At 40.8% G+C, this 19,951-nt stretch overlaps 1 protein-coding gene across 6 annotated transcripts in view; it reads left to right on the plus strand.

Moving 5' to 3' along the window:
* The window catches only part of GRM5 (glutamate metabotropic receptor 5), a 299,978-nt gene extending 286,286 nt beyond the window's left edge, over positions 1-13,692 (plus strand). For all 6 annotated transcript variants that reach the window (XM_009689083.2, XM_009689084.2, XM_068930536.1 and 3 more), the window contains one exon: positions 5,948-13,692. In XM_009689083.2, the coding sequence (XP_009687378.1) occupies positions 5,948-6,770 (823 nt within the window). In that variant the 3' untranslated portion in view covers positions 6,771-13,692. The remainder of the gene's footprint in view (positions 1-5,947) is intronic.
* The last annotated feature ends 6,259 nt before the right edge of the window (positions 13,693-19,951 follow it).

Genomic DNA, 19,951 nt, shown 5'->3' on the forward strand with positions numbered 1-19,951 from the left:
GGCATACACTGACCTTCCTTATGAAGAGTCAATTTTTAATTAAATCTACAGACAGTACTCAAATCCTTTTCAGGTAGACTAATTATATCATCGAGTCCTTAATAATGTTTCAGCAGAGGACTCTGAAAGGACAAAGGTTTCTTATCATTAATTTGAATAACAAGAAATCTCCTTGGCAGAAGGTTGTATGGACTGAGTACAGAAGTTCATCCTGCTTACCATATCCAGATGTTTCTCATTGGAAAAGAAGAAAGGCATTCTCCCTTAAAGAGAGAAGTCTCTTAATAAACGGGTTTGGTCTGCACAGTGTTGAAGCACGAACTTAACTACATCAGCTTCCTAAAAACCAAGATATTGCTTCATAAAACACTGTTCTTCAGACGTTGAAATATCTAAGTAAAACTTTTCTACCTAATTTAGCTCAATCAAATCTGAAATGTTAACATCCAATCATAGACTGATAAATAAAAGGATATAAATTCATTCTTTATTATGTTCATATCATCATTACTTGCATATAGATCATATAGGTCTTCATCAATATATTGTCCAGCGTGTTTTCAGCTGTACCAATTCAAATCTAGAATCAGATACTGATGTTGGTAGCAACTTTGAATTTTAAGGATAGAGAACAAAATTTCCCTCAAATTCTTCATTTAAAACTGTATTCATCCTCCTCATATTCTAGTTTCCACCAGCGAATAATACTAGATATGTTACTATGCATTCAGCATTTTCTCATCAGACAATATTAAATGTCATAATTTTAAACAGATTTTAATATTTTAAATGAAAGATGTTAACAAGAAATTAAGTGACTTATCTTCAAATTACATTACCTCCAACAGTGCTTTTGATAACTGTCCCAACACTAGTCACGCATACCAGCCTGTCTGCTACTGTTAAGCATTCTTCGTCAGGATTCGTTTCAGCAGCGTCATCTAATCCACGAGAATAACATACGTGCTATAAAAAGAGAATTTTCAACTACTGTGACTGTCAGTCCCTCTCCCTGTTTTTTATTTCTCCTGTATTTTGAAGGACCTCACAAAGCACCACTGCTTTAATGGCAGCTGGCTGAAGAAACCTTGGTAACAGAGCTATGTACAATCATCTCATAGATGATCATACCCCAGAGCAAGAAACTCTGAAACAAAACCTCTGCTACATCAGCCAAGGACATAGTCATCTATTCTAGACAATAAAAAAGAATGTGTAAGAGGATGGGGGGAACATTTTCCTTACCACCTAACTGGATAAAAAGCAATTAATATCCATTATGAATGTGAAACAAAGCCTTAGAGGCAAAACATAAGTGACTCTCAAGAGATTAAATAAGGGAAGAAAATGAGGAACACGTACAAATTGTTATTCTGTCAGCACGTGGACAATTATAGAGGAAGGACTGGAAATATAAGAGTCTTCAAAAGCTCTCATTTACACCACTTTCATTTCTTGTACATATTATCTCATGTTAAGTCTAGCAGGCTGGGAAAAGGCCTAGCTATAAAAAAACAAAGCAGCTGTTAGTAAAGAGACCAGAGAAATAGTATGACTGGTTCTTAGGAAATCCCTTTTGTACATAAAACTGAACCTAATTAACCTATAGTGAAAGAAATGAAAACACATGTCATATTAAAGATTTTACTTTAGCAAAAAAGTATCTTGCTAACGTTTTGGTTTGGAAATAAGGTCACTGCTCTGAGTTTGCTCATCTCCAGATACGACCTGTACCCTGCTCTGGTTCACTTGCTGCAAAGTGCCAGCCAAAAGGGCAGAGCAAGGTAGAAATATTTAACCTATATTCAGCCACGCTTAGCGGTGGAGTTTCTTTGGGAGCTTGTAACTGTAATTTTGCTGTTCTCATCTGAGGGAACCAAATCTGTTTGTAAAAAAATCTCTGATATATCACTGACCTAAAGTTTCCCATCTCTCAAAGGGACATGGCAGAGCTGGACATAATAAATATAAACCATTTTTTGTGATACTCAATTAATAGCCATCCTAATCCATGTCTTTGATGTATCTCTATTTATTTCTTTTTAAGCTGTACAAGCAGTGGTGGTTTTTGGTTAACTTGACAGATTAGCAATAGGCATTTAGAGAAGAATCTTAAAATGCTATCCCTGGTATGTACTCCTAACCCAGATTCATAACAATATATGAAAACTAATAATGCTCCTTTGCTAAAGATGCTAAATGATTGCACACCTCATCCCAGTGCTATTTTTACATTTGTTAGTAACATAGTAAATAGGTGCAATATGATGAAGTGGACAATATATTTCTGAAGTAACAGTTCTAATTATTGCCAGATAACCTACTAGAGTTTTTACTTTTGAGTTCATTTTCTATTGATTTGTTGCTACTTGCTTCCTATTCTGTTTGTTATAACAATAAATTTACAATGACTAATGGTCAAAACATGCAGACTTTTGTCCAAAATGTACTTCAAACAGCCACGAGGTCTCCTTAAGGGCCCGTGGATCTCCTTTATAACCACAGGTATGGCTTGATTATATTCAGGCGCAGAGCAAAGGCAGCGAACAATTACTTCAACCGAGAGTGACCTAAAACCAAAATGGGGTTCAAAGGATTGGTAACAGCTACTCCACTGAAGATTTAGCTGTCAGCTGCCCTTGCGTAGTGTTGGACTCATCCCATATTTCATCCTTTTCCTTTCCCCAGGCTCCTTGTTCTCATATCACATTCCCTCCTTAGTAACCTTATAATGCAGCAGCAGCGGCTTCCTGAACAGTGACCAGGCAGGGAGAGACTTATTCCCTTTAAAACCTCTCACAGTCTGACCTTCAGTAAGCTGAAAATGTCTAAGTGCCTTTGGAGCACGCTCTTAAAGCGGTAGAGTTTGTACTCCCCGACTGAGCCAATCCCTGAAGTGAGGAGGTGTGCTAGAACACACCTCTCGCAGTAAGTGGCATAAACAAAACACCACTTTATTTAGGAAAGCATTTCTATTTGAATTGGCAGGTCTCCCACGGCAATCATCAACAGCTGGCATTTACCTTGCCTGGGTCACAGATCCCTCTGAGTTCTGAACTCAGCGGGAGTAAAGAGATCCCACCGCTAGGACACCCAGGAACTGGAACTAAGCCCCCTTCTACTCCCAGATCAAGGTTAAGAGTGCAAGTTCACCACTCCTGCTCAGTAGGAGCAGGGAGGAGGTCTCATCTCCATCCTCATACCACAACTAGAGGCAACATCTTGCCTCCTACAGAATCTACATTTTCTCCTGCTGCTAGCACTGAATTCAGGACTCAGCATGACCAAGGAGCCATGCCTCCCAAACAGCTCTTGGCACCCACCGAATATCCCTTTCAGTGAGAGGACAACAATGTCCTCAGAGGCGCTGGTTTTCCTCCAAAAGAGGCAGCTAGTCACAGCTCCGGCTCAGCTCAGAACCACATCCTCACATAGACAGAGCAGGGGCATGGAGACGCACAGACTCACAAAAGTGATTTGTGCTACAGGTTAGATTTTGCTTTGCTGGCTTGCTCTGTTAAACCCTCAGCTCTCACTGAGATACAGTAAATGGAAGAGATCACTCTTAATAATTAGCAAGTTACAAGGCATTTTCCCTCAGCTGTTCTGCCTGGTGTTTTGGGAGTAAACTCTGGATCTTCCCATTTGCGCAGAGGTAGTTAATGCAAGGTTACTTCCAGGATCCAGAGAACAACATGTGGATCACAGCAGTAGTAAACCCTTATACACTCACAGATCATCTCCCAGTCAGGCCCTTCTTAAAATACATGATGGCTTACGTTGTGTTTGTCTGCTGGACTCTGTCACACTGCTTTTGAGGAGGAAAGCTGTTGGTGCATGCTGTGTTACACGATCCATTGTAATTCCATGTAATGTGACTGTGGATGTGAACCCACGAGAAGAAATTTTGTTCACACTCAGCAGACAACTTTTTTCTGGATGACTGGAAGACCTATTAAACTGATAGTGTGCAGCAAGCCTTCACATTGAGATTAATATAAAGTCATCTGTGTTTAGTAAACTATGTCTCCTGCAAACTGTACTCTGCAGGCTAACCTGTGAGTATAATTATTTCAGGCTTAAAAAGCAAAGAAACGAACAACAAATTTATGATGCTTTGCCAGGATGTCCATTTTACTTGTCTTTTGAAAAACCTAAATGGCTGTAGCAAATGTTTTTGTTTAAAATTCTGTTGTATTGTATATATAAATCATGCCTGTTCATATGTTATTACTGTTGACATCATTTCAGAGTCATTGTTTGTTTCATCTGAGAAATATTGCTAATGGTCTTTCTTAATCCCAAGAACTATATACACAAATACATGTATAAGCATACATCAGCGTAAAAAAGGAAGATAGAAAAAGAAAGGAAAGGAGTGAATGCATACTGTGTGTTTATAAGCTCTGCTCTCAGCTTTGCTCTATGAAACTTTTTCTTAAGCAGTTAAGAGGAGAAAAATAAACAACTTTGCTAAAGAGCAAGTGATGGGAGCTGGAGAGCTATGACTCTGAGAGGACTCGTTTTGGAGGAGAGTGGAGCAAAATATTTACTGCTCTCTCCAAATGCAGGTCACAATGAGCAATTTGCATAGCTTGTCCATCATTTCCTCCCTACTAGGAAGACAGTGTTATTTTCTGAGTTGACCTGCAATTAAAAAACCTTTAAGCTAGTGGTGACTAACTTACTAAGTACCTCAGCTGAGAAGAGGTCAGCCATTACAAATGTCCCCTCCCAGCCGCAAGTAGTATAGCCCCATTCTGAGCACTGTTCCAGTACTTCCAAGTACTATGCTGTAAACAGATGCATTCCCAGGCATAACACAATACGTTTCTCCATCTCCCAGTCTTCAATCCTTCCACCATACCCCGAAACTCATGGCCAGGACCCTACACCCCAGGTCCCTACCATCAAATGCTCCCATGGCTAGCCTTCATAGTAGTGCCCTGCAAACCAGTCAGTCCAGGACTCTCATCCACTCTCTTCACTCATTTACCTTTTCATCCCTCCTCTACACACCTCTCAGTCCCACAGCCTCCTTTCCTGATGCTGATCCATCAGGAGAGAGACCACCAAAGTTGTTCCCTCACCCAAGACAGGTACTGCCTATGCCCCAAGAGGGCAGAGCAGCAACAGAGGGGTCATCAGTGCCCATGAACCAGCACAGAGCGGGTCACAATTTGGTCTACAAGTGGCCTATGCGATCAGCTCACCATTCTTGCCTTCATCAAAAGCTTGATCTCAGGCTAAAGTGGAAATAGGCTCTGTTTGCCTGGGAGTGCCACCAGTTTTATGACTTAGCTGCACTTGAAAAGAACACACACATCCATCATAGGACAAAATGTCCTTTGTGGAGCTGAATTGCCAGAGGAAATGGCCACCTTATCATTACACAGATGTCTATATCATGAGTGTGAGGATTCAGAGTGGTGTTTCCTTATTGCATTTGATTTGCAGTGAATTTTTTTAAGGCACAAGGGCAGCACTTCTTTCAGCTTCTTGTCAGATCACCTAGACAGATACTGTCCTTAGGACTGTTAGGTCAACAGCTACATTGTTGGCCAACAATCTGAAATGTTTCAAATATCCAGGCCAGATTTTGGTCATCACGGCTTGTAGGTCAACGTGATACTGTGAAGACAGGCACCGTTTGAACTACTTGCCTCACTGTACCTTCCACTTCATCAAACTAGACAGGAGTCTGCTTTGTTTTCTTGGAACATGTAGATATAGATGATATTGATATGGATAGGTATAGGCATAGGTGCAGGTATATGTAGACAGATGTAGATATAGATGATATAGATATAGCTGCAGAGAAAGGTAGAGCTGTAGATAGACATATATAAGTACAAGCACTGGGACTTCAGATACCTATGGTATAGGTGCTGTGATTATAGTTCTGACTTTGATGCAACTTACCATCTTATCTCATTTCTGTTTACAGCTCTAATGGGAAATCAGTTTCCTGGGCCCAGAATGAGAAGAGCAGCAGAGGAGCACACCTTTGGCAGCGACTGTCAGTCCACATCAACAAAAAAGAGAATCCTAATCAAACTGCAGTGATCAAGCCTTTTTCTAAAAGCACAGATAGTAGCCGACACAGTAGCAGTGCTACATTTCCTGAGACCAGTGCCAAAACACTTTATGACGTTTCAGAAGCAGAAGAGCAGTATCCAGCTCAGTATCGACCGCAGACTCCCTCACCTATCAGCACGGTGAGTCACCGAACTGCCTCCGTTAGCCGAACAGAAGATGATGTCCCTACCTTTCAGACAGAGCACGCCCAGCGAAGTAGCTCCTCTCAAGGATCTCTCATGGAGCAGATCAGTAGTGTGGTTACTCGCTTTACAGCCAATATCAGTGAACTGAACTCTATGATGCTTTCAACAACCACTCCAGGGACAATGGTGGCCGCTCCTCTCTGCTCTTCATACCTGATTCCAAGGGAAATCCAGCTCCCTACAACGATGACCACGTTTGCAGAGATCCAACCACTTCCTGCCATTGAAGTCAATGGCGCTTCGCAGTCGGCGAGGAAACCTTCAAGTGACAGTGTCAAAGAAGGCACTTCAGAGACCCCCACGACAAAGCAAGACCTTGAGGAGCTGGTAGCTTTAACTCCTCCTTCTCCCTTTAGAGACTCCATCGACTCTGGAAGTGCATCTCCCAGCTCTCCAGTTTCTGAATCAGCTCTCTGTATCCCGTCCTCCCCAAAGTATGACACACTCCTCATCAGAGATTATACTCAAAGTTCTTCTTCTCTGTGAATGTAGTTCAAGACAACATTGGATCTCAACGACTACGAGCAAGTAGTGAGGGGACAGCCAAGCCTTCAAGATCTCCAGTGTTTACGCAGATAGATGGAGAGGCATTGGGTCATCTTGTGAGAAAAAAAAGAGTGAGAAGTGAAATTACTTCATGAGGGAAAACATCAGAATTATGCTGTTTTAAGATAAAATGACTCTTGGCAGATTTTCGTGGCCTTAAAAAAACATGGGCTTTTCAGAAACACTGCATCTATTTTTGAGGGCTTATAAGGAGTCTGTTAAATCAGTTAAATACCAAGTGCTTTGCTTTAGTATTACAATGAACCCTGTGTACAATGTACGGGGGGGAAAAATAGATTGTAAACAACTGTACAGTGGTTTGTTTGTTTACTCTGATTCCTTACCCAGAAGTGAACCTTGATCTTTTATCAAGAATAGAAGACCAAACATTGAATGTACATTTTCTAACAGACTCAACTCTGGGGACCAACCTATCAAGCTTTCTTTCTTTTTTTTTTTTTTTTTTTTCTATGAAGATCTCAAAAAACAGTAATGTATATTCACTAACTACCAAACTTTTTGCTGAAGCATATTGTGTCCGTGATACGTTATACGTGGAGAACACTAAGCTGAGGCTTTGCAGTGAGTGACTGCAATACGGAGGGCTTTACAAGTGACTTCTCAAACTACACATTTGTTTATGAAAATTCTCTTCTATCAGTATCTAATATTCAATTTGTTAATATTGGATTCACCTTCACAGCAACAAAACCCAAGGAAGATTTGCTGACTATTTCACCATGTTGCCAACTAATAACGAAGTAGCAAAAAATATTTTCTGGAGTACTGTTTTGTAATTCCCTAATCAGGGCAAGTTATTGAGGTGAATATTCTCTTTCTAGCAGCACTACCAAGCTATATAATAGCTGCACTCCCTACTGAAATTAATACATTTTTATGGACGTTCTTATGCTAACATTGCCAGTTAAAAAACTTATTTGGGCTCCCATAATCTTTGCTTGTAAGGAACAGGTAAACACTCTAAGGATTTTCTCCTTTCTTTGGATGATAGAATTCTAAGAAAGCAGTTTGGATTATGATGAATGCTAACTGTCAATGAAAAGATTGTCATAATCATAATTCATACATAGGAAAAAAAACTGTGTTAAAATCTGCTTAGAGGTGGTTTAGCTACTCTTTAATAAGCAACAATTTTAACTTTGTTTCGCTGCTATGCCTTGCAGCTATGAACTGTGACAAAAAAAAAAAAAAAAGACTTTCAAAGCAATACAAAGTAAAGGTTAAAACAGAGAAGACCTAATGAAATTTGAAACAACAGAGTCTTTCTTTGTTTCTTAGCAACTCCTAGAAGAGGCAAGGGGATTACTGACATTTTTTCCTATATAAAAATAATGCAGTTTAGTGCACTTCATACCATCATGGCACTTTTTTAATACAGGCAGGGAAGAGATTTAAAGTTTGAATAGAAGCTAAATAATTTTTGATAGGTATAGTTATGTAGAACTCATAAGTCAGACCCTAAATGCACATTGTATTGGCTCTCCCCTTCACAACATAGCTATCCTCAGGTGCCAAATTTTTGCAGGTTTGTTTTATTTTATTTTATTTAAGGATAGTATGAAGCAGTGAGTGATGCACTTCCATTCAAAGTTGAGTTGATACAGCCTTGTACGGAAGACAGCCTTATGCAAGGGAGCCTCGAAATGAGGCTGCTATGTCTCATTTTTTTAAACCCCTACATCTTATTTCTTCAAAGATTACAAATATCTTACAATCAAAAATCATGCCCCCTTTTTCTCCTTCATCTGCAATCTAACAAATATTTAATCAAAAAAAAAAAAAGAAAACAAAAAGATGAAAGCTTATTCACTTACTTTAGCAAAGAGCATTCCCTGTCTTTTTGGAAGTCAGTTTTCCCATTAGGTTATGTGCTGCACACCAGTTTGCTGCTCAACAACATTAAAAAAAATTACGGTAGTGTTATCCAGTAGCAGTGTATGGACGTGTTTATTTTGCCAGGTACAGTCGCTTACTCGCTATGCCTATAGGCTGAACTAGCAGGTCGCAAGTCAGCTCTACTCCGGAAGGCTGTTAGATCCAGTAAGTCATGACCGTAAGTGCTTGTTACGTATATGCCATTCCTGCCGCTTTGCAGGGCTGGTTAGCACAGACTCGGATCTGTGCAGCATCATGACTTCCAGAGTGGAGCTTGTTTTTGCCCTCCTGGTTCACGGCACTAGGATGTCTCATCATTCGTTAGCTGCCCGTGTCATTAGGAGAAAGCATCTTCTTTCACAGGTTACAACCCACTTTTTAGGATTGGTCATGTCCAATCAGTATATGGTACAAATATTCTCATTTAGAGAGTCTTGACCACTTGAAGATTGTTCATGGAAGATTTATATGACAACATTTCCCATCAGTGTAATATTATTTTTATTTTTATAGAGTGTGAGTAGATAAGCAGTGTGCATTTTAAAGATACTCTATTACTGTCAGCTCTCTTATACTTTAAGTTATTGACCAATATCACTATTAGATCCTTCTCTACCCCAAACTTTCCCTAGCCATCTAGGTCCCCATTTCTGTAATCATTCCTTATGTTGGTAGATGCTTAAACAAGTATTTCTGCTAAGATCGTGGGCTTCACTGCACTAAGAAATAATCAACAGTGGAAATAAGGATTGTGCAGATAGACTTATAAATCTTGTGTTGAAAATAAAATGAACAAAAAGGCACATGAGATAGAAACTATCAAATCATGACTCTGTATTAAAATATCCTTGCTACTCCTAAATTGCAGTTCTACATAATCTTGGCTATTGCTCAGAGTTTCTTGACAATTTTTGTGTATGTTGCCAAGATCATATATTTATGCATGCTTACATGTGCATAAACACACACACACACACAAAAGCCTCAGTGTGACAGCTGAATACATGTTTTAAGAGACTAAAACTCTAATGTTACACTACCCAGACTTTAAACACTTCTTGCATATTTTCAGCTGGGGAAGAGTCACATATCTTTTGTACATCCATCAGCCAGTACAAAAGTTTTAATTACGCAAGTAACAGAGGACTGGCCGCACTAAGATGGTACTTCTCCTCTCCAGTCGAGCAATTGTCAGTCAGCCTTTGATAAAAGATAGGTCAGCCTTAGCAGTATGTAATCAGGGCAGAATATATGGTAACTGTACAGGTTGATACATGCTGATATTACCTTGCAAGATGTACTTGGATTATATCAGAGGGAGGAAAGATTTAGGGGGAAAGATAACAATTGTGTAATGAATGTGGCAGTAACTCAGAGGACTTAGAGTGAGTGCAGCGGGAGATCTGCAGGACTGGAAAGTCCTCTGTAAGAAACCAGTGGGTTTGATACAGGAAAGAAGAAAATTACGAGTGGAAAACATTATAACTTCATTATGCTGCTTGTATGCTAGCGCTAATCTCCTTTTTAGAACATTAAGATAGAAAGCTAGAATTTTTCAGTTGTAAAGGTAAAGGTTACTATCAGGAATACTTTCCACTCTAACTAAAGAATGTGAAAGTACCAAATGAATGACTTGAAATTGCCTTCCAGTTTAGTGCTGCTGCCAGAAAGGGAATTAAAGGAGTTGAAACTGTTGTCATTCTTGATCATAGGGACCTCAGAAAAATCATTTGTCTCTTGCGCTTGAGGCCAACCCCTGAAGAATGAAGGTATAAACATCTCTGGAAGCTGTACTTTTAAAATAAAGTGAACCAACCATTCTAGCAGGCCAGTTGTGGAGAAGTGTTAGCAATACTGAAGAACTGTAATTTTTAATTGGCTCTGCAGAATAAATGCATGACTTACTTTGGAGATGTGCTTCCTCATACTTCTATCTCAATATTTGGTGCCTACACTTATACAGATACCGTAGACCAGAGATTCTTAGATCATGGTCCACAAAGCACTTGCTGATGTTTCATGGAAGCTTGGCTGATCACAAGGTGCTGGTTTTTCCTGTTGATTTCCAGCTACAAAACTGAATTAAAAATTAAATGCTAATTACAAGTTAACTGCTAAAAGTTCTAAAAGCAAAAGAAAAAAAAAGCTTGCTTGGATGTGTATTCAGCTGCTGTGTTTACAAAAGGACAACTCTTTGATCAAAGTTGGGAGAAGAAGAAGTCCTAAAAGAGTAAATGGGAAGATCAGTCCATGATTCAGATTGGATGATAGTGGAGCTCATCTGGGGATGTTTCCTTTAGAGAGAGACCAAGACTAGACTGAAAGAGTTCATAGCTGCAGGTGTAAAATCTGTAGAGGAAAGGGGGCAACTTTGGTGTTCTGCTTAATAGATCAATTATTAGGGGAGAAGAGAAAAAGAAGATAGGGACAGAGACTATATTGGAAATACCAGATCTTAAGCAGAGCACTATGCTCAGGATTAGTAACATGGCCATAACTTTTTCTTCTATTAGAGACCCATACCAGGGCTGACCCAAAAAAGGACTTTAGTGCATAAAGTTAGGACTTCAGCAGAATTTAATGTGTACATTCAAAACTCAATTATAAACCCCCCCACCCAGCTGCCACCTCACTTAAACATCTAACATTGCGTCTTTGCATATGCTCAGAACGGCCCTGACCTTGATACATCTAAAGATCTTTGCATCTAGCTTGTGCTAAAACCCATCAGAGATCAGAAAATAGAGATTCCTGGGTTTAAATCCCTATAGATCCCATGAATGAATCCATGGAGCATACAGAACATAGGCTGATAGAGTCATGTTCCCTACAAAATGGAGAATAAATCTTCCTTTGTTTTAAGACTGTGATTCTAGTTATGCTGCTACAGGTTTAGAATACACATACAGAAAGAGAGAGGTCTAAATTCAAACCCTGCCATTGCCAGAGGTGGTGGAAATCTTTCTCCTGGCAAGAAAGTTCTCTAATGACTATATGTTGACTCACCCTCTGTTCATCTCACTAAGGTAACTTCACAATATAGAAAAGTGGTCAAGAGTCTGAGATAAAAAGAGGAAGATTACTCAGCACTTTGGGTATAGTAAGGTACACTGTATGAACATTTAATATAAAATACTTAAAAAATTCTTGGGAGCAGGGACCAGATGAGCATTTTATCTCCAAAGAAGTGGAGTTACCATTTTTGCTGTGCTTTGCATTGGCTCAATAAAATTTAAATACGTTCCTGAAAAGTGCTTTAGTAACAGGAAGGGAGGATGTGCCCTTCTTACCTCTGTGTCCATAATCACCTTGTCTTCCACCTGTAGTTCTGACCATTCTCTGGGAAAGGAGAGCCTGAGTCTTCTTGGGCAGATGAAGGAACAAAACTTGGGGTTCCCACTTCTTTCCTGAGACTATTGAAAAACTACTATAGAAAAAAGGGACCCACTTCCTTTTCGTCCAGCCACCTTTTACAAAGGCAGCCAATCTTTGAAACAAAAATTGTAGCCATCTGCAGGAATGGGTCTGAGGCTTTGTATTTTTCTGTATATTGCATTTCATACTGGCTTGAGGAGACTAATATCAGACAGCCCTTTCCTTATTGCATTGCCTTCCTTCTTCTCATAGACCTCTCAATAATTTTAGACATTTAACATTAACATTTGGACATTATCCTAGCCTCCACATCAGTGTACAAAAAAGTACACTGGTACTAGATAGTACAAAAAGTTAGATATTACGTGGCATCACTGTAAGGTGCTGAACTCTTTACTGGCACTGGCCCTCAACCTATTGAGCTCAATGAAATCACTTCAGATTTGTGTCCGTGTAAAGAAAATATAAGTTTGACAGTGGCCAAACTTGTCTAGATTTTAGTTACTTGCCTCATCAGGGAATGACAGAATACAGGATGTTCCTTCCACTTTCTCTAAAGTCAAAAAACATTTGCATTTTATTAGGCCCATTCTTGAAGTAACTTTCTAGGCTTGGTGGAGAGTATCTTCCCGCCATTTTTCTTTATCATTGCTACTCTAGCAGATATTCCAATGGGAAAAATAGCACTTTGACTGAATATTTCCAAGCATGTGAGATAATATACCCAAAAATAAGAAACAGGCCATTGTTCTCCTGCAGTTTCATGAATCTCATAAAAGGAAGCCAGTGCTTCCCATGAGCAAGAAAATCATTCATCTGCTACCCATCTGAGTGTGTACTGCACATATTAAAGACTTTGACTGAATGATATGAATTCTCTTTTTTTCACTATAGTTTAGTGTTATTCCCTCTGTTCAGATCTCTGCAATTGTCACTTACAGTTTTAAATTGTGAAAAGAAAAAAAGATACAGGTCAGTGAAGGATAAAGGCAAGTAAAAAAATTCATCTAGGTGATGAATTGGTGTATATGGCTGTTTTTTGTCTCATCTGAATAACGACAGTACAAACACTCAAACAATAATCATTAAGTAATTCTGATCTGCCAAACGAGAACAAATATACTATGTATATTATATGTACTAATAGGATTATATGGCAGCTGCTGGTGGTATTTGTAATTAGAAATCTATATAGAATATAGATGTTTTAGAGAGACGGTGCCAATTCTAAAAGATGTGTGGGCTACAAGTGCTTGTAATTATTTTTTTTTTAATTTGCTAATAACTTATGAAATACTGGTTTCAAACATTCTGTGAGCGTTTGTTCCTTTTTATGTTGTTGCTGCTTATATTATTAAAACAATAGAGAATGTAAAGTTATTATTTTGATGTGAACTGAAAATGATTTTTCATAAAATTTAACATTTTTATCAGCTTTGATTTTGCTTTCTACCTGTACAAATGTAATTTATTTTAGCATTGAAAAATACATTTGCCTGTTTCTCGACTGTCTACAACATGTTATAGTTGGTGTTTATGTAGAGTCAGGTACTTTTTGAACAGTATTAAAAAAAAACTGTGATATGACCTAAATCTTGATTATTATTCTTTTCTATATAATAGTTAGAGTCATATTTCCAATGTATTTTTCTGCAGATTGAGTGCACCTAGACTCAAATCCCTGAATAACAATCTCTCTCTTTGCAGTTTTAAAGGATTAGCTTTACATCCGTAAATAATAGTTACATAATGTTCAAGTATAATTTGATATTTTCCCTTTAAAATTGAACACGATCTCATTGATGAGCCATTCCTGGATTTCAAGAGGAAACAGTACAATAATCTAGTCTAGAATAACAGAAACCAAAGCTGTTCACCTAAGAATTCCTACACTGAAGTTTTATTTGACAGTTGTCCTGGGAAGCCATAATACTTCTGCTATTGTGGGATCACATCTAATCTTCAGTTACAAATAGAACATCATAAAAAATGTTAGTATGCTAACATTTATAAATGTTAGCATGCTAAATTATCAAATGCTGATAATTTGGTTTCTAGTGCTCTGCCATTCTCACCACTAGAAATCTATGCCCTACATCAAGCCTGGCTTAACTAATGTTTATTTCCAGTCAGTGGATTTTGTTTGCCTTTACTTGCTAACTGAAGAAAACCTTTTCTACTTAGAAATTTTCTCCATTCCATTCCAAAACTTGTTTCTCACTTGGGCTGGTATAAATCTGGAATAATATCACTGCATGCAGTGAAGCAGTAAAATGTAAACTGAAGCCTTCAGATCAAAGACTGTCATATAATTTTCTAAACAAATCTCAAGACAATCTACTGGAATTTATAACTGTGGTTTAAGAATTAAGGGGAAGAATTTCATAATGAGATGGGCAGTACCCATCTCCAGCTAAAAATAGTGAATTTATTTTGTGTCTTTGAAACAACTAAAAATTCAAATCATGAAGTAAATAATTTCAGTGCAGAATTTCATTGCTGTTGTTTCAGTGAAACACACTACTTTAGGTGAAAAATATTTTAGCAGAAGAAACATGTCAGTACAAATATATTGCACTTTGAAGATAAGCGTTTTGGGAAGAAAAATACCATGCAATGGCTTGTTTCATTGAAATATGTCATTTCAGAAAACTTCTTTTTTCTAAATGTATTGTCTGGATGACTAGATGTCATTATTTTATTTTGTGAGAAAAATTAGTTTATGTCATGTTCCATCACCATCTCTCAAATGTGTTTCTTTTGAGTTTTTATTATTACAATAGTATGCTGGCCTCCAGAAACTAACAAACCAATAAATCCCATGCCAGATTCAATCATAAATTAGTGTTTATAGAAAAGGGGAGGGGGAGGATTCCATATGATGCCTACAGAAATAGCAGGGCCCTTCATGATTAGGAAAGCAAGATTCAATTGCTTTAAAAGGTCTAAGCCTAATCTCTCTGTCTGAATTACGACATTTCCTTTATATCTGGTCCATAAATTCCATCTAAAGCCTGAGAAGCCTTACAGTCAGTCCTGCTATGTTCCTACAAAGAATGATCAACACTTTCAATGTAGAGGGTTCTGTTTCAAAAAGCCTCTCCTGATCACATTCACCTGATTTCATCTACCTAGAAGTAGTCAAAGACAAAAAGGGACCTTAAGGGAAGCAGGATGTGATAAGAGTAGATGAGAGTATTCGTGGCTCCCCTAGTCCCTTCTCACCTGTACTAATATGTGCACCAGTTGCTTCTTTTCTTCTTGCATCCTTCTTCTGCTCACAGCAGAGATGAACCCTGGAAACCATGCTGAAATTTTCAGAACTACAGTCTGCCTTTGTGTCTGTTCAGGGCATATATAATAACTTGTTTTCCTGTTTTAGGAGTATAAGACCAAACCAGAGTGGAGTACATGACACATTTGTTAGGGCAAAAGGATTAAATTAGGTTGCTTTCACATATATGAAGACCTTGGTGATTTATTTACATTTTTTCAGGAAAGTTCAGCTTATAACCACCATCTGCTTTTATTCATGTGTCTGTTTGCAAGCCAAACCTTATAGTTTAGCCAGCTTTTTAGCTGTTATAAAGTGGCCAACATGCTTTGCTCTGTATTACATTTCAATAGGGATTCAAAACTTCCCTTCCCTAACTTACCACATTTAAGTTCTCCCAAAGTTCATTAAATTAGAAGTTTCACTGATAAGCATTGCCCGGGCTTTCTCATGTGTATGGGGAAGATTACTCTCAGAAAGGAGTGAGACTTCAGAGGTGTGCCTGTTTGATAAGGTATAGGGTAGGCTTGAATGCGTATGACATGATTTCTGTGTTATCTTATACGCTGCAGGTTGAAGCCTGGCCCTCAAGAGATGAACTCACAGAACCTGAGTCTTGTTACTGACCACCCTCCAGCTGAGCCGCTACTCACAGTGCTCCGCAGCTTGAATTATGAATGCACTTAAATATGCACATAAACAACAGGGATGTTAGTAGAATCTCAACCTGGGAGTTAGACCTAGATTTAATTAACTATATAGATCACCATTGATAAATCTAGAGAGGGAGATGGGAGGATGATATGGACTCCTTAGAGGGTCAGTGCAAGACTGAGATTCTTAAAAAAAAAATATTCAAATATCTCAAAAAAGTCAGGTTCTTATGTCCACTGGCTTTACTACAGGATAAACAATAAGGCACAAATAATATCCTATTAAAAATATGTTGCACCTGAGGGACTGTACTCAGAAATAAAAGGATAAAATAATTCTTTTTCCCATTCTGTCTGCATGAAACAAAGTATAGCCATATATTTTATGCCATAAAATATATATTTATGCATGTGTATATATATATATATATATATATATATATATATATATATATATATATAAACAGTCAACTAAGTCACATGAGCTGGTGGTAAAGCGTTCATGGATGGCATTTGCCAGTGCAGAGATTTACATAACAGCTGCTCATTCTAAGTTGTCTTTACAGTCAACGGAGAGAAGTAAGTATTTCCAGAGCACAATTCACTTCATCCTATAACAGGAAATGAAAATTAATCAGATGACTCAAGAGATAAAGGCTCCCACTTTCTCTGAAGAGTCTCATCTAGAATCTTACCTTACCTAGAGTAAGCTGCTACATCTCTATCCTGCATGTATATCTGGATAATACCATATTGCAAGACTTCTGAGGACAAAATGCGCTACACAGTGTTCATAAACTAAGGTGCTAATGACAAAGTTACAAATAAAGTGCCAGCAAGGTAACATATGAAAGGAGATCACAGAATCACAGAATCACAGAATCGTTTAGGTTGGATGGGACCTCTGGAGATCATCTAGTCCAACCTCCCTGCTCCAGCAGGGTCACCTAGAGCATATTGCCCAGGATCACATCCAGACGGCTTTTGAATATCTCCAGGGAAGGAGACTCCACTACCTCTCTGGGCAACCTGTTCCAATGCTCTGTCACCCTCACAGTGACTAAGTTTTTTCTCAGGTTCAGATGGAACTTCCTGTGGTTCAGTTTCTGCCCATTGCCTCTTGTCCTGTTGCTGGGCACCACGGAGAAGAGAGTGGCCTCATCCTCTTGACACTCCCCCTTCAGATACTTGTACACGTTGATGAGATCCCCTCTCAGTCTTCTCTTCTCCAGGCTGAACAGGCCCAGCTCCCGCAGCCTTTCTTCACAGGAGACATGCTCCAGCCCTCTAATCATCTTGGTAGCCCTCCGCTGGACTCTCTCCAGGAGTGCCATGTCTCTCTTGTACTGGGGAGCCCAGAACTGGACACAGGACTCCAGGGGAGGCCTCCCCAGGGCTGAGGAGAGGGGCAGGATCACCTCCCTCCACCTGCTGGCAACACTCTGCCTAGTGCACCCCAGGATCCCATTGGCCTTCTTGGCCACAAGGGCACACTGCTGCCTCATGGTCAGCTTGTTGTCCACCAGCAGTCCCAGGTCCTTCTCAGCAGAGCTGCTTTCCAGCAGATCAGCCCCCAGCCTGTCCTGGTGCACGGGGTTCTTCCTCCCCAGGTGCAGGACCCTGCACTTGCCTTTGTTGAACTTCAGGAGGTTCCTCTCCGCCCACCTCTCCAGCCTGGCCACGTCCCTCTGAATGGCAGCACAGCCTTCTGGTGTGTTAGCCTCTCCCCCCAGTTTAGGATCATCAGAAAACTTGCTGAGGGTGCACTCTGTGCCTTCCTCCAGGTCACTGATGCATACACTGAACAAGACTGGCCCCTGGGGGACACCACTAGCCACAGGCCTCCAACTTGACTCTGCGCCATTCACCACAACCCTCTGAGCTCGGCCATCCAGCCAGTTCTCCATCCACCTCACCGTCCACTCATCTAGCCCACACTTCCTGAGCTTACCTCGGAGGATGTGATGGGAGACAGTGTCCAAAGCCTTGCTGAAGTCCAGGGAGACAACATCCACTGCTCTGCCCTCATCTCCCCAGCCAGTCATTCCGTCATAGAAAGCTATCACATTGGTCAAGCATGATTTCCCTTTGGTGAATCCATGCTGACTACTCTGGATCACCTTCCTGTCCTCCAGATGCTTAGTGATGACCTTCAGGAGGAGCTGTTCCATCACCTTTCCAGGGATGGAGGTGAGGCTGACAGGCCTGGAGTCAGGCCTCCTTCTTGCCCTTTTGGAAGACTGGCGTGACATTGGCTTTCTTCCAGTCCTCAGGCACCTCTCCTCTTCTCCAGGACCTTTCCAAGATGGTGGAGAGTGGCCTAGCGATAACATCCGCCAGCTCCCTCAGCACTCGTGCGTGCATCCCATCGGGGCCCATGGATTTATGGATGTCAAGTTTGGACAAAAGATCTCTAACCCGCTCCTCCTCCACCAAGGGAGAGTCTTCCTTTCTCCAGCCTTCCTCTCTTGTCTCCAAGGTCTGGAATTCCTCAGGACTGGCCTTAGCAGTGAAGACGGAAGCAAAGGCAGCATTCAATAACTCTGCCTTCTCTGTATCCTTTGTTAGCAGGGCACCCGCCCCATTCAGCAGCGGGCCCACGTTTTCCCTAGTCTTCCTTTTGCTCTTGATGTATTTGAAGAAGCCCTTCTTGTTGTCCTTGACATTCCTTGCCAGATTTCATTCCAACTGGGCCTTAGCCTTCCTTGTCGCATCCCTGCACGCTCTGACAACGTCCCTGTATTCCTCCCAAGTGGCCTGTCCCCTTTTCCACATTCTGTGTACTTCCTTCTTCTGCTGGAGTTTGGCCAGGAGTTCCTTGCTCATCCATGCAGGTCTCCTGCCCGCTTTGCTGGACTTCTTCCTCAGACGGATCACTTCCTTGAGCCTGGAGGAAGTGACGCTTGAATATTAACCAGCTTTCTTGGACCCCTCTCCCTTCTAGGGCCCTACCCCAGGAGATTCCCCTAAGTAGGTCCCCGAAGAGGCCAAAGTCAGCTCTCCTGAAGTCCAGCGTTGCAATCCTACTCATTGCCCTGCTCCCTCCTCGCAGGATCCTCAACTCCACCATCTCATGGTCACTTCAGCCAAGGCTGCCCCCAACCTTCACCTCTCCAACTACACCTTCTTTGTTTGTTAGTACAAGGTCTAGCATTGCACCTCTCCTCGTTGGCGTCTCCACCACCTGAGTCAAGAAATTATCATCAATGCTCTGCAGGAACCTCTTTGACTGTTTGTGCCTAGCTGTGCTGTCTTCCCAGCAGATGTCAGGGTGGTTGAAGTCTCCCATGAGAACCAGGGCCTGTGGTTGTGAGGCTACTTCCAGCTGTCGGTAGAAGGCCTCATCGATGACTTCCTCCTGGTCAGGTGGCCTGTAGTAGACCCCCACGACAGTGTCACCCATGTTACCCTGCCCTTTAATCCTTACCCATAGGCTCTCCACTTGCTCTTCATCCACCCCGAGGCAGAGCTCCATACATTCTAGCTGCTCCCTCACATAAAGATCAACTCCACCACCTCGCCTTCCTGGCCTGTCTTTCCTAAAAAGCACATAGCCATCCATGACCGCATCCCAGTCATGTGAACTATCCCACCATGTCTCTGTAACTGCAAGGAGATCATGGCCCTGCGACCGCACACAGATCTCTAACTCTTCCTGCTTATTCCCCATGCTGCGTGCATTGGTATACAGGCATTTCAGAGAGCCGGTCAAGCACGCAGGCTTCCCAGAAGAGGTGCAAGAGGATCCTCCATAGCCACGTTGCATGCTGTCTCCCCTGGCTGTATGCACCCGCTGGAGGCATCCTGACTTGAGCGGTGTTTTACTGACTCCCCTGCCACTATACCACTCCCCTTCCCCCATCTTGCCTAGTTTAAAGCCCTCCGTACCAGGCTGGCCAATCTGTTGGCAAAGACGCGTGTGC

This window comes from Struthio camelus, chromosome 1 (genome assembly GCF_040807025.1).
Source record: "Struthio camelus isolate bStrCam1 chromosome 1, bStrCam1.hap1, whole genome shotgun sequence".
NCBI classification, from domain to species: Eukaryota; Metazoa; Chordata; class Aves; order Struthioniformes; family Struthionidae; genus Struthio; species Struthio camelus.